The 18,264-nt window shown below is 41.5% G+C and overlaps 1 protein-coding gene across 1 annotated transcript in view; it reads right to left on the reverse strand.

The window, feature by feature from the left end:
* Znf462 (zinc finger protein 462) overlaps positions 1–18,264 on the reverse strand; it is a 154,132-nt gene that overhangs the window by 13,425 nt on the left and 122,443 nt on the right. The window contains exon 11 of the mRNA XM_008854655.3: positions 13,434–13,657. Coding sequence (XP_008852877.1) covers positions 13,434–13,657 — 224 coding nt within the window. The remainder of the gene's footprint in view (positions 1–13,433; positions 13,658–18,264) is intronic.

Raw genomic sequence — 18,264 nt, forward strand, 5'->3', positions numbered from 1 at the left:
GCACCTTGCTAACTAGGAATTTATCTATGCTGCCTCATCTACACAGACCTCTATGGATTTTCTTCATTTTTATGACATAAAATCAAAAAGAATTAGCACAAAGGGAATGTACTTTGAGGTCAAGGAGACCCAAATTCAAGTTCAGAGTTTGCCCTTTGCCACTAGTCACTTAATATATATCTTCATATGTCAGTGCTGTACCTGACCTTGAACACAATCATCTCCCCAAATGTAATTTCCTTCCCCTCACTGGGAATGTGGCCTTTTTCCCTTCAATTTTACCATTTGGAAATGATTACAGCAAGCATCACAATACATATGTATCAAGTTATGTTTGGCTACAAGGTCTACATTTTAACCAGATAGCATTTATGACAAACATTTCAATAAAAGGGCTGCTGGTGTTCCCCCAAAAGCCAACAAAGTTCCAATTTTCCCAATTTTGAAATAAAACACTCTAAATAAACCATTTTTAAGTGCTCAGAACACAGAAAGCAGCTTTTGCTAGACTCCCTTTTCATTTACCTCTTACCTTTAGTAACCAGGGACACTGTAAATATATATAATAAGGGTTTTTTTCCCCAACTATTTACATCAGTAATGCCTGGGGGAGTGGGGGCCAGCTGCCAGGAGATAAAAAGGCTTAAAGAAAGGAGAAACCTCATCAAGCGTCTTCTTTATTATAGGTTTATTATTATCACCTTCTTTATTATCATCTGTGTTTGCAGCCATTCCTTCACCCATTCACTCAGTCAACATGGACTCCCTGGAGCCCCACTCTCCACTCCTCGCTCCTCACTGATGCTCCTAGTTCAGATGAAGCCCATGGAAACAGAGGGAGATCTGTCACTAAACCAAATGGTACTTTGTCTCTCCCTCCTTTTTCCATGGATTTTTGAAGAACTATTATTTGTCCATTTTCCCATAACATCTCCTGAGTAGAAAACTGCTCATGTTTTGGATTCTGCAACATTTTAAAAAAGTATGTGGCGTTTTCATGATAAATGTGCATCCTGGGCCAACCCAGGATTTATTTGTCCCGAAGATGGCAATTAAAAGACTTAAAACTATTTTTTTTAACTCTGTGATAAGATTTCTAAAATAAACTTCTTACAGTGTTGGAATATTCCAACATTTAAAATCCCCGCATCTAGACATTCCGATGCTAATCTGAACACAAAAGGAAGACTCCTTTTTTCTTCTGCCTCTCTCAGCCCATCCTAGCTCCTGTCTGCAAGCCCCACCCACTTGTTGGCTCCTCAGCATCCATTCTGGCCTCTTATTGTGTTTATTTCCCAATGTGGTCAGAGACATATTCAAAAAAAAAACAGAACAGCTAGGCATGGTGGCACACACCTTTAATCCCAGCACTCAGGAGGCAGAGGCAGGTGGATCTCTGTCAGTTTAAGGCCAGCCTGGTCTATATAGTAAGTTCCAGGACAGCTGGGGCTACAGGGAGACCCTGTCTCAAAAAGACCAAAAAAAAACAAAACAAAAAAACCCCAAACAAAACAGAGGCTGGAGAGATGGCTTAGCGGTTAAGAGCACTAACTGCTCTTGAAGAGGACCTGGGTTTGATTCTCAGCACCCACATGGCGGCTAACAACCATCCCAAATTCCAGTTCCAGGAGATCTGATGCCCTTTTCTGACCTCCATGGGCATTGCACAACACAGGTGCACTTACATACATGCAGGCAATACACTCATTACACATAAAATGAAAACAATAAAAACAAAACAAAACAAAACATAAGGAGCTGGGGAGATAGTTCAGCTGATAAGTGCTTGCCATGCAAGCATGAGGACCTGAGTTTGGATTCGCAGAACCCACATAAAAATTTGGGTGCAGTGGTATGCCCCTGATTCCTAGTGTTGAGGAACCCAGATAGGAGGATCGCTGGGGCTCACTGGCCAGCCAGTCTAGCTGAATCAGTGAGCTCCAGGTTCACTGAGACCTTGCCTGGAAAAGTAAAGTAGAGCAATTGCAAAGACACTTAATGGCCACCTCTGGCCTCCACACACACATGTACACATTCCCCCTTCCCATATATATATCAGACAGACAGAGAGACTCAGGCACACGCACGTACATGCGCACACACACAAAAACAAGAAAAAAATGAAAACTCCTTATGTCAACCTTTACTTGACAGAGGATAAAATCCAATTTTTGTACTGTGGTCTATACACCTTCTCCACCTCCCCAAATGGACTGTGGTTCCCAGAATATCCCATCACTCAAGTCTGTGCTTTTGTGCCTGCTGTTGTCCCTGTAGGCACTGGCTCAGTCTTCCAGCTTAGCCCATCACTTTGCCATGGAAGCCTTCCTGACAGTCCTCCTGCATGAACTCTCCTGGCTCTCGCTCTTCCATAGTACCCATAACCAATAATTCCTCTTGCCCTGCCTCTCCACCTCCCCCAGCTGCAAACCTACAAGGACAGGTTTTCTGTCTTCTCACAGCTCCATCTCCACAGCCAGCAGTATCTACATTAGAGTAACTCTCATTTCCTGGTAAGCTTCATTTTATTCAATATACATTTTGATTCATATAAAGGCTTACTCAGATAATGTGGAAAATAGAAAAGAGACTATCTAAAACACAGCTATCTATACATAATAACTGCTAACAAGTTGTATTTCTATATTCCTGCTCATTAACCACTACTGAATTTCTGTGTCTTACTAAAACACACTGAGTGAGTGCCTCCCTCAGTGTCTCTGCCTGTGTGGCATGCGTGCTGTTCTTTGAATGCATGTCCTCTGTAATCCACCCATCATGTTTCATTACTAGGTTAAACTGTAGTTTCCTATTCCCACATGAGTTTACCTGGGGCTTTGTTACTTCTGGCTTTCACTACTAACATGTAGAAACAAACTTGATTGTATATAAGCCTTTCATAACCAAAATGTTCAGATGGGAAGTTAAAGGGTCCAAATCAAAGGGCGTAGACTTTACTAAATAAAGATCTAGTATATTTCATATCTAGCTTTAGAAAGGACCACAGGAACTCCCTGAGCCTGGTAACTGGCAGGTATACTTAACATCTTCATGATACAGAAGATAAATTAAGGGCAATTCACTTTTTTTCTCTGGAGACCAGAAGTAATCTATTACCCTGTTTCCCTAGAAGGTGCACAACTGAGGGAGGAAGAGCATGCCCAGAAGGCTCCCATCTAGACCCTGGGTCCTTGCCAGCTCTCTGCAGGTAAAGGCTGCCACACAGTTTCCTGAAGTGCGTGCTGTTCAAATACACGGCCATTCAGATTATAAAACTATGTGCTGATCCATGTGTCCTGTGAAAGTCACATGTGAACCCAAGGTCCCCGGTGAAGGCTACTAACCCAACACCTGATAAAGGCCACTAACATAACACTTGAAGAAGGCCCCTAACCTAGCTGTGAAGGTAGCTAATAAGATGAAGCAAAGACCGTGAGCTAATCTGCAAACCCTGAATCCTACGCTCTAACAAGATGATCCTGCAAAACCCCTTCCCTGTTGATCTAATAAGCAACCTTCACAGCCTTTTCTAAGTATTGGTTTGAAACCATTCAAGAAAAAGAGTTTTAGATCGGTTATTCCCATGTACTTTCTCATTTGTGGCATGTTTTAAGAATTATACGACTTGGGGCTGGAGAGATGGCTCAGCGGTTAAGAACACTGGTTGTTCTTGCAGAAGACCCGGGTCCGAATCCCAGCACCCACATGGCAGCTAACAATTGTCTGTAACTCCAGTCCCAGGGGATCCGACAGCCTCTCCTTACCTCCACGGGCATTGCACAACACAGGTATACTTACCCACATGCAGGCAATACATGCATATACATAAAATAAAAATAGTAAATAAAATAAAAAAGAATTATATGACTTACAAAGATTACCAAACTGAATATGCATTTCCATCCTGTGCTAAGATGGCGAATGAAGCCTTCCAGTAAGGATACAGACAAACTTCTGAGAACAGAATGGAACTGACCATCTTTAGATGATATTGCAGGCATCAAAGGGGAGACTGTGATAGAGCAAGCGTTCTGGGCATTTCTAGAGTTCCTGACACTATCTACTGAACACATTTGGCTTCACATGAAGACATCCAATCCAGATGCTCCTAGCACCTGAAGTTCATTACCACTGTCAAAATGAAAGGCCAGACTGACATAGGAAACCCTGGCTCACCTCCTGGTGGTCACAAACAGAGACTGTGATGCTGAGAATGATTTAGAGCATAGGTGAACAACTTTATTCTACGAAGGGTCAAATAGGTAATGATTATAAGCCTTCTGGACCATAGAGCCTCTGCCACAGTGATACAACTGCATCTGGAGCTCCAAAGCTACCAGGAACAAGATGTAAAAATGAAGGAGCAAGACTGTATTCTAACAAGCATCTATTGACTGAATGCGAAAATCTGAATTCCATACTAGTTCATTTGTCAGAAAACATTCATCTGCTATTTTTTCAACTATATAAAAATTTCAGACTTTCTTAGATAATGGGTCATATGGAGTGGGGTGACAGGCTGGATTCAGCCTATGGGCCACCTTCTGCTTATCCCTACAATATCAGTAGAGTTGCTAGCAAATCTTCACCTGCCTTTGAAAAATCAGATGCAGATGAAGGAAGGAAATCAGCATAAGACAAACTCAGCCAAGTATTATGTATGATTTCTTACAGGAAGATGGTCAAGTTTGCAATTTATTTTTAGTTCTCTCACCCTTGTAAAGAATTCTGGTAAAGCTTCAAGAAAGGACATTCAAGGTTTATCTAGGTTGTCACGAACAGCAGAATTTTCTTCCCTTTTCTGGTTGAATGATACTCCACTGTGCATACATACCACGTTTCCTTTATTTATGCACCAGTAAACACTTAGCTTCCATGTCTTGGCTATTGTCGACAATGTTGCTATGAACACAGAATCTCAAGGAGATACTTGACCTCTTTTCTTTTCTATACTTAGAAGTGGAACTGCTGGATCATATGCTGGTCCACTGCATGTCATGCATCCATTCATCCCCTTATTTTCACAGTACTAAGGATAAACTTAGAGTCTTGTCCATGCCCAGCAAGTGGTCTCCTACTAAGCTATACTTCCTCTCCTTTTTGGTTCTCTATTTAAAAAAATGTTTTATTATTACTTTTATTTTATGTATATGAGTGTATTGCCTGCAATATCTAAGAGCACCCATGCCTGCAGAAGCCAGGAGAGGGCATTGGATCTCTTGGAACTGGAGTTACAGATGGTTGTCAGTCCCCATGTGGGTGCTGGGAATCGAATCCAAATCCTCTGCAAGAGCAGACAGTGCTCTTAAATGCTGAGCCATCACTCCCATCCTTGATTCTCTATTTTTTAAATTAAGTTTTTTTGACTTATTTATTTTTATTTTATGTGTATGAGTGCTATGCCTGCATGTATGTAAGTGTACCGATGCTGTGCAGTGCCCAAAGAGGACAGAAGAGGGTGTCAGATGTCCTGGAACTGGAGTTATGGACAGTTGTTAGCTGCCATGTGGGTACTGGGAATCGAACCTGGGTCCTCTGCGAGAGCAGTCAGTACTCTTAACTGCTGAGCCATCTCTCCAGCCCAGATTCATGTTTTTACAGAACTAAACTCGGCCAAAGTCCAGATGAGGTCCACTCATTTGGAGACCCTGGCACAACTCCAGACATGGGCTCTGGGGAAAGCCACGGAAGGGTGTTGCCAAGAGGCTCAGAGCTTCGCTTCTGGCCGATTGAACGGTTGTCAGTCTTCTGATCTTGAAACACACAGAGGCCAATAAGCTGATGAGGCTGCCATGTTTTGCTTATTTGAACAAAAATGCTGTTTCAAATTTTGTATTCCAAAAGTGATTTCATTCAGTGATTCATTTAGTTGACAAACAGCGACCAGGCTTCTACTGCAGGCCAGAAACTGTTAGATTTTGGGAGGAAAGACAGGAATGTGTCTTATGAGACACATTTCCCTTGGAACGGAAATGAGTGGATGGTCTCAAAGGTTACGGGGGAGAATACCATCTTGCCTAATGTTGACTTGATAAACACTGTCCAAGACTCTTGGAGGTACACAACTCTGAAAAATGGTCTTACTTCCTCTGCATCTAATTCTGGTTGCTGTCTTCTCAACCCCATGGAAGCAACAGATCTACAGCCGACAAATCAATAACCAAAACCAACGTGAGGAACAGCAGTGTTCAAAGGACATAACCCTCCAGAGAACCCTCCAGTTGCAGAAGTCCTTGGAACTCATAAAACTGCTTAGACTTAGTTCAGAAATTAAATGCAATCTAACAATGTGGTCAAAGGTATGCTTAATGATTTGGACTGAGGGAGGATTTATTTTTTTAACATATACATATTTTCTGGAAGCTGATGGGACACTTTTTTTTTTTTTTACTAAATCAGAGAGCTGAACTGAAATGCTAGAGTTTGCGTATGAGCTGAAGATTCTGTTGTTGTCCCCAAACTGGCAAAAAACTAAAAGATACGAGTTTCTTAGAGTTCAGCCGCCTGAGGCTCCATTTGTATAAAAAATTAAAAACATTTCAAAGTAAATTCAATTAGTGAATGTGTATTGCCTGAATAGACTATCCTTCTAAATTTAATATACCAAACATGACAATTTTATGAGCAAAACAAGTTAGAGATAATATATTTTTATGTTCCCTAAACTAGCAAAGAGACTTTAGAACCATAAAGAATACTAACAAGGTATTACATATATATTTAAGATTTTCTCCCCCCCTCAAAGTGTGTGTGTGTTCAATGTGAGAAGAGCAAGCTCTGTTTCTTAGCAAGGCTTTGAGGTTCCCAGAAAGGTTACGCCTTCATCTTTCATCAGAACTGCTGCTAAGTGGCATCGTTGACTGATATTTTGTCGTGTGTGCGCATCGGGGAGGGGAGCAAAGAGAGGGGAGGAGAGAGATTGAAAGAGAATAAAATACGGCCTTCTAGAGGATGGAGTGAGATGAGAAAAAAGACAGAGAGTCAAAGGGTGATGAAATGAAACAGCCAGCTCTGTTTACTTTAGATCCCAGGAGATTACACGTGATTCCTTGCTCCCTGGCACAAAGATAAAGGTCTAGGAGGACAGGATTCTGTTTGTCACCTATAAAATGTGGGTTCTGACTGTCATCTCTTCTTCTCCTCTGCACTCTGGCTTCTGAGGATAAACATGGCAGCCTATATCAAGTGCACTTGACATTTTGGTTCTTAAACGCAATGATATATTTGACTTCAAGGACCCTTTCTGCTGTTCCCAGCTTTCTGCCCAGCCCCTGAACGACACTGCCTGACATCTTTAGAGATGTTCCCGAGGTTTACAACCTTGCCAGTGAGAACGCAGATGCCCAAGGTTTGAATGTCCAGATTCGTTTAATGAAATCCTTTGGTGGAAAAAAGAAAACCATATGCTATAAAGTACTTTTAGATTTTTCACATCTTACAAAATCTCCCAATGCGAGCTTTGAGAGACCACACAGCAATGCACGCAATGCATGAACAGCAGCAGCAAAACCCAGCTTAGATCCAACGGGGCATTTATTCCACATTTTTATATTGTCAGCTCTATGTTAATTTAATTTGGATCTACTGCTTCGAAAGATCAACTCTGTAAGAAAAGGCTGCAGAAACTGAACATTATGGAAGACCTACTATGTGTTTGAGTTTGGGGTATTGAAGCATAATTTACAGATTGTCTAATTTATCTATTTTAAATGAGCAATCCAATGATGTTGGTGTTGTTTTTAGTAAATTAACTCCTTCGTGCAACCCTCACTCAAGTCAGCCTAAGTCTTCCTCACTCTGAGGTGATCCTTCACAATCTTTATAAACAGTCCTCACTCCCAAGCTTCAGCCTCAGGCAATTTCTGAGCTACTTTCTGGTGCTATGGTTTTTCCTTTTCTAGATCTTCCTATAAACCAGAATCATACCAGAATCTTTTGTTTGGCTTCTGTCCACTTGACATGATCTGAGACCCACTCAGGCTATTAAATGTCAGGCTCCTTCCTTATTGATCAATAGTTCTCCACTGGATGGTTACACCATTATTTCATTTATCATCCACTTTAGGCTGGACCAGGATTGCTGGGTCAGAGGGCAACTGTATGCTTAACAGTTAAACAAGCTGCCAAAACGCTCCAAAATGGTTGTACTATTTTATGTTTCTACCAGCAATGCACGAGTATTCACTTTCTCCACATCCTCAAGGACACCTTGGTATTATTATCATTTCAAATATTTGTCCCATTAGAGGCTAGAGGGGAGATGGTGAAATCTAACTGCTGATTAAACTGTACTTCCCTAGTGGTGAGCCATATCAAGCACCTTTTAAGGGACTGTTTAGCTATTTGTTATCCTTTTGGAAAAAATGTGTATTCAGGTCTTTTTACACATTTTGAACTGAGTCTATCTTCTCACAGAGTTGTAAGGCTTCTTTATATATGCTGGTTAGAGGTCCTGCTACATAATCACTTGACAAATATTTGCTTCTGGTTTGTTGCTTGCCTTTTGGTATCTTCCGAAGAGCAAGAGTTTGATTTTCATGACATCCAATACATCTTTTTTTCTTTTAATGTCCATAGCTTTGAATTGCATCCAAGTGTTTTTTTTTTTTTTTTTTTTTTTGCCTCATCCCATATCACACAGCTTTCTATTTCTCTAAAAGCTTTTTAGATTAGCTCATATATTTATAATCAATTTTGATTTATTTTTTCGTAGATATGTAAAGAACCAATGATCACAACTTACATGCACAAATCTAACTGTTCAAGAAGTATTTCTGAAAGAACACTATCTCTCTATTATACTGACATGTTTGGTGACAATCAAACACGCACGTCAGTCTATGCTTAGACTGTTTCTTCTGCTTCATTAAGCTATGCATCTATCCTTGTGACAATCCCACACTCTCTTAATTACTGTAGCATCATTATCAGTTTTTAAAGCAGGAAATGTGAATCCTTTAACTCTGTTTTTCTCCACCCTTTAGACTAATCTATGCCATTTTTATTGCTATATAAATTTTAGGTTTAGTTTATTAACTTCTATCTGGAAAAAAACAAAAACAAAAACAGGGGCTGGAGAGATGGCTCAGCAGTTAAGAGCACTGACTGATCTTGCAGAGGACCTGGGTTTGATGGCCAGCACCCACATGGCAGCTATGAACCATCCTTAACCCCAGTTCCAGGGGAATCCAAAGGCTTCTTCTGACCTCCACGGCATTGCACAACACAGGTGCACTCACATACATGCAGGCAATACACTCATACATATAAAATAAAAATAATAAAGTGTATTTAAAAAGTTAGAAAAACAAAAAAAAAACCCAAAAAACATAACAATCTTCCTAGGGTTTTGAAAGAGGCCACTTTAAATCTGTAGATCAATTTAGAAAAATTACCAGTACTGAATTTATTAACTTTCCATGAACATGGTAAATATTCCAATACTGTATATTATGGTTTGAATAAGAAATGTCCCTCATAGACTCATGTATTTGAACATTTCCTCCCCTTCATCAAGTTGGTGGCACTGTTTGGGGAGGCTCTGCGACCTTTGGAAGATGACGCCTTGCTAGTGGAAGCAGTCAGCAGGAGGCTGGCTTTGAGGGTTTATAACCCTGCCCCACTTCCTGCACATTCTCTTTTTTGCTTCCTGTGGTGGGTAAAATATGATCAGCCAGCTTCCTGTTTCTGCTGCCCTGCCCTCTCCACCATTATTGACATCTAGCCCTCTGAAACTATAATCCAGCTCTTCCTTAAGTTCTGTTTGGTCTTGGTATTTTATATTTTATTTATTATTTTTATTTTATGTGTATGCATGTATTGCCCGCATGTAGGTAAGTGCACCCGTGTCGTGCAATGCCTATGGAGGACAGAAGAGGCCTTTGGATCCCCTGACAGTTGTTAGCCGCCATGTGGGTGCTGGGATTTGAACTTGGGTCTTCTGCAAGAACAGCCAGTGTTCTTAAGTGCTGAGCCATCTCTCCAGCCCCCTGGCCATGGTATTTTATCACAGCAACAGAAATGTAACTAATACAGACCTATAGGTTGCTTTAGGAAAAATGACCAACACTGAATTTACTATTTCATGAACATGGTGCATGCTGCAATAACGTGGATCTTTCACATCTCTCAGCAACACTTTGTAGCTCTTGGTGAATAGGTCTTACACTTTTAGGATAGTTATTCTAAAATATATTTTATTCTTTTTGATGCTAATACATATGTAATTAATCTTTTTAAAATCTCATTTTCGGGGCTGGAGAAATGGTTCAGGGTTAACAGCAATGGCTGTTCTTGCAGAGGAGCTGGGTTGGATTCCCAGCATTCATATGGCACAACATGGGTGCACTATACATTCAGGCAATACACTCATGTACATAAAATAAAAAATAATAAAATGTATTCTTTAAAAAATCTCATTTTCAGGTTGTTTATTACAAGTACATAGGAATTTAAAATACTTGATTTATTATTTTTATTTTATGTGCTTGAGTATATTGCCTGCATGTATGTGAGTATACCTGCTTTGTGTATTGCCTATGGGCTTCAGAAGAGGGTGTCAGATCCCCTGGACCTGGAGCTACAGATGTTATTACCTGCCATGTTGGTGCTGAGACTTGAACCTGAATCCTCTGCAAGGGCAGCCATTGCTGTTAACCACTGAGCTATCTCTCCAGCCCCAGCACATAGGAATGTAAATAAATCTTGTATATTGATCTTGTATCCTGTGCCATAGAGAAGCTCATTAATGTTTTAGTAGCTTTTCTGCAGTTTCTTCAGGATTTTATAACTACCAAGATCTACAAAGAAGGCAAGTTATATTTCTTCCTTCTAATTCTCTCATGCTTTTAATTCCTTGTTTCTGTCTCACAGTCATAACCTTTACATTTGAATTGAACCTTTTTGAATTGTCAGCCAACTTCTTTTGAGCGCTGACACCCCATACTTCTTTCATGAATGCCAACATGAGACATCTGTATACCATTCATCCTGATGAACAGTCATGTTTTGCTAGTTTCTAGTACCACCAGTCATCCACAGCTAAAAATCCAGTTTCAATAGTACTGCCACCTTCATTGGTAAGTGTTTGGATAATTATTTCCATGAAACTCAACTGCATTTTGCAATCATCATTTAGGAGGAAAAAAAAGAAAATGAGCAAAGGAAAGTGCTGCTGTCAATAAGAGACACAACTCTTGTAAACTTAATAACAACCAAGACAAAGATGAAAATCATTAGGCTTGCTCAAAGTGGCGACTTGTTAGACTCAATTAGAAGCTTACTGGACATTGGTGCTGGTTAATCGTAAAAGAGAGAAAAATTTAAAAGCATACCATGACATAGTAAAAGTATAAGAAAGACTGTCTAAAATACAAGGTCTGTTGTTACTGATTTTAGAATGTATTTCAGGTCTTTGAGAACATAACTGCCTTTATAATAGGTACAACCCTTCTTATATCTGAGTACAATTCAAGCCACAAACATTCTTGGAACGTATAGTGAGTGTCAAAGTACAGTAAATACAAAGGCTTCATCTGCTATTACAAAACTTCTGAGTATGGTATAAACTCTTCACTTATGACTCCGGAAACAGACCTGCATACTTAAGAAACTTCCCACAGCATGCATGTTTCAACCAAAGAGACAGGATTAACACCCAGATCTTCTGGTCCCCAAAGCTCTAAATTGGGCCTCTTCCTGCTAGAGCACCCCACTTCCCTGCCCCTATTCCATTGCCTCAGCCTTCAGGCCACCTCACAGGGGGCCTCCGGCTCAGCTCCTTGCTTTCTAACAGTCTCTGGATTTCCCCAGTGGCTTACAAGCAACTGTACAACAGCAGGGGAAGGCTTTATCTTCTTGATCTGCTCTGCCCCAAAGTATCAGCCTGAAGGCTTCAACACTAATAAAAACATGGTTGTGCATAAAAAGGTGCAATGAATACAAGAAGCTTGGTTTGAAACAGATTTTCCCTGGAGTTGGGGTGAGAAATGCCCAGGAAGACCGAGTAAGAAAGGACGGGGACATTTCTGAGTGAGGTGATCCTGGCTTTCCTGCGCTGCTTTCACTTTCTGCAGACATTAGAAAGGGAGCATTCTGAAGCAGACAGGTTTCCATCAGGCCATTAAATTGTGGACAAGAGACAAAACTCAGCACCTATAGAGAAATTCTGGCTCTTACAGAGAGATGACTGAGAACAAAATCTTTAGAACTTGGGCTTGTAAGGCCAGGAAAGAATGGCCACGTTTCCGCATAAGAGAAGAGTGAGGGAGGAAAATGGAAACGGTATCAAAAGTTTTCTTCATTACGACGCGAGTGAATACTTAATAGATGTTTTAGACTCAAGGATTTCTGCTGGGTGTTTTCACTAAACAAATACTAATTGTAACTTGTCCTGTACTTGGGACAATATTCAACCCAGAAACAATCACCTAAGTTCCTAAGTCAGATGAACCCTTTAGAGAGTAAGGAAGCCGTCGTGTATGGCTTTAATTCTGTCTTTGATCAGCAGACTCACAGAAGAGAATTTTCTCACAAAATCTCTATCATATGTCCTTACTAACCTATTTTCTTAAAAATCAATCCCTGGGGGCTGGAGAGATGACTTAGCAGTTAAAAGCACTGACTGCTCTTGCAGAGGACCCAGGTTTCATTTCCAGCACCCACATGGAGCTAACAACCATCCATAAAGTTCCAGGGGATCCAATGCCTTCTTCTGACCTCTGTGGGCATTGTACAACACGGGTACATTTACATACATACAGGTAAATACACTCATAAAATAAAATAAAAGTAATAAAAAATCAATTCCTTAAATTGTTCAGATATGCATGGTGAGGCCTTAGAAGATCTGTATGATTCAAGTGGGTCGACAACTGAGAGCCCAAAGCCTGTCACCAGTTTTGGTAAATAAAGTTTTATGCAAACACTGCTGTGTTCATTCATTTTAAAACTGTCCGTGGTTGCTTTCTTTCTAAAATACTGGCAGGTTTGAATGGCCACTGGAACCACAGATGGCCTGGGAAGGCCAGTGGATCGACTATTTGCCTTTTCTAGGCAGTTTGTCACCCCTGTGATAACAAAACACATTTAAAAAAAAAGATGGAAAAATTTTAGTAAGGACAAAAAAGAGCAAGATTTAATATCCTATGTATAAATAATATTATATAAAACAAATGAAAGCAGATGCAGAAAAGATTCCCAAAATGTCAAGGAGTTAAGATTTGGGTGGTGGAGACATGAATGACTTAACTGTTGTACAATTATGTTCTACAATGACCCTTCAATTCTTATAAAAAATTAAATTTCATTTTAGTTATTGCTATAGCTCATCTCTTTGTCTTGCACACAGTAGGTGTGACTACACCTGTCTACCCCTGGGCCCCTCCCCACAGGAGTGCCGGGGTGGAGGGAGGCGGGAAGTCCTGGGCAAGTACCTTATGCTCATCCCGAAGGTGACCGTCCAGTTCCTCCGTGTGCTTGGTCTCATAGTAGCAGAGCTGGCATTTGTAAGGTTTCAGTTCATTGTGCTTTTCTATGTGTTGTTGGAGGCTCTCGTCACTGGAGCAGGTGAAGGTACACTTATCACAGCGGAAAACTACTCCCTGCAAGTACTTTGAGAGTTTGGAACGGCACACTTCAATGGGGACAACTCGCTCTTCTGTGGAAACAAATTGAATGGAAAGATGGGCATTTTTACTGCTTGGTGGTCTTTCTTTGGAATATAAGAAACTGAATTGTTTAATTTTGCTATTTCTTATGGGTCTCTGTAAAAAAACGTCCACATGCACACTGTCCCTTCCCGACTTCCCCAAATGACAAAATCCTTTGGCACAAGTGGGTGCTTTGGAGATGGAAGTGTCAGTGTACTTAATATCGGAGAGATGTATAGATAGATGTGGGGCAGGCTGAAAGGTGTAGGTAATTTCTGAATGACGATGACAAAGGCAGGTTGGGCATGGAAGCGGCTGCTATCTTTATCAACATAGTGACTACTGACAATAGCCACCAGTGTGTCCTTCCTCAGCAAGAGTCATTGAGGCTGGATTGACAGGGGCTTTGAAGGAAGGAAACGGACAGTAATTGGACACCTAGGTGCCACCACTGTGCTACACCTTCCAAAGATGCCAAGGCTGGAGTTATTCTCATTTATAGTGTAAAAATGAGGAAGAGCACCTCACTTCCAAACTGTGGTACATGCCAGGCAAGGGCTCTACCACTGAGCTATAGCTCCAGCATCTCCTTTAAGAAACTCGCCAAATTTCAGTCATTGCAACCGACAGAACTGAGATTGACCCCATCTATCACCAGCTAGTCCACTGTTGCCACTAACTCCAATCCCATTTCTGTTTCCTCCTTTAAAGAATGCACTTTCAAGTGCATTCTTGAGACATTTTGGTCCCAAGGGCAAGGGAATCTCTACTTGACCAGCAAATCTGGAAACAGAGAACCCTGTACACTTCCATTCACAGAAACACCAAATTCCAACTTGTAAGAACTCATAAATGAAATGGCTGTGGGCAGCATTGAGGGGGAGGTAGGGGTCCCCCAGGAGATATGAAAGATCTGTGCCTTTCTAGAAAAAAATCTGTACTCTGTCACAAGAAGAGGAAAAAAAAATCCTCAAAAATGGAGAGAGTGGGCTTGGGTGCCTTTACCACTAACACGGCACATGCTGGAGGGCTGGAAATGCATGTGGCTGTTTATCTTGCACTCTCTCACCCTTGTGTTTAACTGCTCAAATTAAATTTCACACCAGTCTGCCCAGAGTATCAGCGCACGCGCCAGATATCCATAACTGGGATAAAATTAAAATCTGTGCTATTTATGCAAGAATCAAATATAGCGTGTGTTTTCATGCTGAGTCTGGGATTTCAGAAGACTCTGAAAGTTTACAAATGGACGCACACAACATATACTTATATTATTTAGAAACAGCAATGTATTATTAAGTCAAGAAAGCATGATTTTTATTCCCAGAGTCACTGAGTAGCGATGTCGGTCTTTTGTATGCTGATGCCACTGGCTCCATCAGTCTTTCCTCTGTTAGCTGCATTTGGACCCTAGGGAATTTTCCCCATCCAACATCAAGTCTCAGCCACCACATTCCCTAACTGTAGGGCACTCGCTGCCTTGGAGCCCTTGGATGAAGCGCCTCATTGGCCATCAAAATGCTGGGCAGAGACAGCATGGAGGGTGGTATCTATAACATACTCCCCAGAGCTTTAATGCATATGTTATTTTCCCTATACAAAGAGCCAGTTGCTTATTTAGAAATATAAATATTTTTAAACCAAAGTATAGCACACAGCTAAGAAACACATGATTATAATGTAATCCACACATTTTCTTAGAATAGCAAATGTTTAACAGTCTTCTAAGCCATTCAGTTCCAGGGTTTGGCGTAGGGGGTGGGGGTGGGGGTGGGAGGGAATGTCTTGGCATAAACTAGTGAATCTTAGGGAGTCCATGCTAAAACTTTCTATTCCTCCAGTCCTGGGTTTCTCAACAGAAGCATGATTGACATGCAGAGGCCGGACACCCTTTGTGGTAGGGGACCATGCTGTGGAATGCAGTGTGCTCAGCAGCACCTGTGGTCTTTACTCCCCTGTTCCTCACTCCTGTGACAGCCAAAAGTGCCTGTAGTGTAACTCACCCTTGGAGGGCCAGGGTGGACAGATTGAGACCTACTGCTCTAAGTAAAGTGCCAGGCACAGACTACAGTATAGCCCTGGATAAGACCCTCAGCTGCTGCCTAGGGAGCAAGAGAGGGCAGGCTACATGGGGGACCAATCTCCATCCAGGACTCAAGACTCATGGGAAAGGCCGCCATAAACTTTTTCGGTACTTTCTTGAGGCTGTAGCCCTTTGTTCCCTCTACACTCGTTCCTGATTCCTATCTTGTCATCTTTACAACTTCCTCTTTTCTTCCTTGGCTCTGGCCTGGCCTGTCTGCCCTAGATCCGTCCACCTCAGTGGAGATGGAGAACAGCTGGGTATGGTTTTCCATGTGACAATGCCTCCAACAGCATGAGGACAGCCATTCAGTCGCTCAGTAAGTCTGTTCATGGTCAATTACTGATTTTTCCAAACCCATTTGTTTATAGATCTCCCTTTTGATTCCTCTATCTTGGTTCATTTTCTGCAATGCCCAATTTCACTATGTGCATTTAGGAGAATTTTAACCGGATGCATCAGCACTCAGAGTCATGCCCTGGAGTTCAAATGACAATAGTAGTAACAACTAATACAGCAATACACAACACTACAGCCTACTCTGTGGGAGTGTTTTGCTCTCCTACTTATTTTTACAACACCACAGAACGTCAGATTTCTTCAGATTGGTCATATCGAAACTCAGAAAGGATCAATTAAACTACTTCCTCAAAGTTGCTACTCTTGTTCAGCACAAAGCTGTGGCCTGGGACACAGATCTGATCTGTCCAGATCCTCCCTCTCCCTCTCCCTCTCCCTCTCCCTCTCCCTCCTCCTCCTCCTCCTCCTTCTCTTTCTCTCTCCCTCTCCCTCTCCTTCAACCCCCTCCTTAGCAACTTTCAATCTGTGTGCATTGTGCTCAGTAGCTTTTTATTTCTAATACTGTAAAGCATGCCTAACCACAGATTTCTAAGGTAAGCATTATACATCCAAATGTCTTCCAAGTACAGTTGGAAGACTACTTGGCTAACATGCATGAGGTTTTGGGGTTGAACCCCACCACCTAGTAAACCAGGTATGGTGGCCCACATCTGTAATCTAGTACTTGGTAAATGGAGGCAGAATCAGGAGTGTTTAAGGTCATCCTTGGCTACATGAACAACTATCTCAAGGTGGTGGTGCAGTATCCTAAAAGGCCATTTTCCCTGCTTGTTTACCTGAAATACCAGGCTGGGGCCTGCTAGATGGCTCAGCAGACAACAGTGCTTGCTGAGCCCAAGGACCTAAGTTTGATCCCCAAGACTCACACCGTAGGAGAAGAGAAGGGACTCTTTCAACTTGTTCTCTGATTTCCACATGTGTCACGGCATTCACTCCCATGACCTCTCATAAATAAATAAATGCAGTAAAATTTTTTTTTAAAATGCAAGACTTCCCATTTCCAAACAAAGACACTACCCAGGATCTTATATAAATATAAAAGCCTCTTATTTATATAAATTTTATTAAGATATTAATTTTAGAAAAAAGTTAACTTTGTCTTTACGAATATGGCTAACACATAGGATTAGACTGACAAAAAGACAAACTTTGACAGGTAGGTGAGTCACTGCCAATGTTTATCAAGTGAAGTTATTCATTACCGAGGCAAGTGAATGATAGGAAGACATAAAGCTGAACTGGAATGTTTCTGGAAATGGACTACGTCCTGCCTAGGTTACAGGAGCTCAGGGCTCAGGGCGTTTATTTCTATGGGAGCACTGACACCATGGGTCTTCATGACTTCACACCTCTCAAAATTACCTTGAGTTAAGAAATCACGGCCTGAATCACACCCATTGTGACTCAGCTCCCAGAGATGGCTGCAAAAATACTATGATGTCACCACTTTACCACAAGACATATTGTCAAGTTTACCTCCTCCTACTCAAATGATACTTGCTGCCACAGTAGGGCATAAAACCCAAAAGTCTGGACCCGAGAGTAATGTCACCCCAAAACATTCTATGTCATAAGATACAGCAAGAACTGAGCTAAGCAGGCTGCTTCACTGCCAGGGAGATCAAGAGAAAAAGCTGCAGAATTGCAGCTACTAAGGCTCATTCATCAGCAAGAAGCCACACCACCGTGGAACTCAGAATGGTCAAGTAAGAACTCTGTCTGAATACCAAGTCTAAAAGAGGCAGGGAGAGATCTGGAATTCCTTCACATCAACACACTGTCTACAAGTCATCAACCCAAAGGATAGAATCCCTCTCTGGGCCAAATCAAAGACCTACTGATTACTCTTAATTGGGTAACTGAGTGTCAAATGTTGGAGTCCAGAAAAAGTTGTTAAAAAATTAATATAGTCAGATATGAGGATACTTGAGAGATGGAAGCAAGAGAGTCTGAGGCCAGACTGGGCTATATAGCAAATCTAGGTCAGTTTGGGCTATGTAAGACCCTGCTTTAAAAGGAAAAAAGGAAGGAGAAAGAGGAGGAAGAGGAAGAGAAGGAGAATAGTAACAGGTTAGATAAGGAGGAGGAGAGGAAGGGAGGAGGGGGAGAGGATGGGGAGGGGGAGAAGAGTGGGAGGGGGAGAGGAGGGAGATGGGGAAGAGGGGGAGGAGG

The sequence above is a fragment of the Nannospalax galili genome, unplaced genomic scaffold (assembly GCF_000622305.1).
Source record: "Nannospalax galili isolate Female #2095 unplaced genomic scaffold, S.galili_v1.0 scaffold666, whole genome shotgun sequence".
Classification (NCBI taxonomy): domain Eukaryota; kingdom Metazoa; phylum Chordata; class Mammalia; order Rodentia; family Spalacidae; genus Nannospalax; species Nannospalax galili.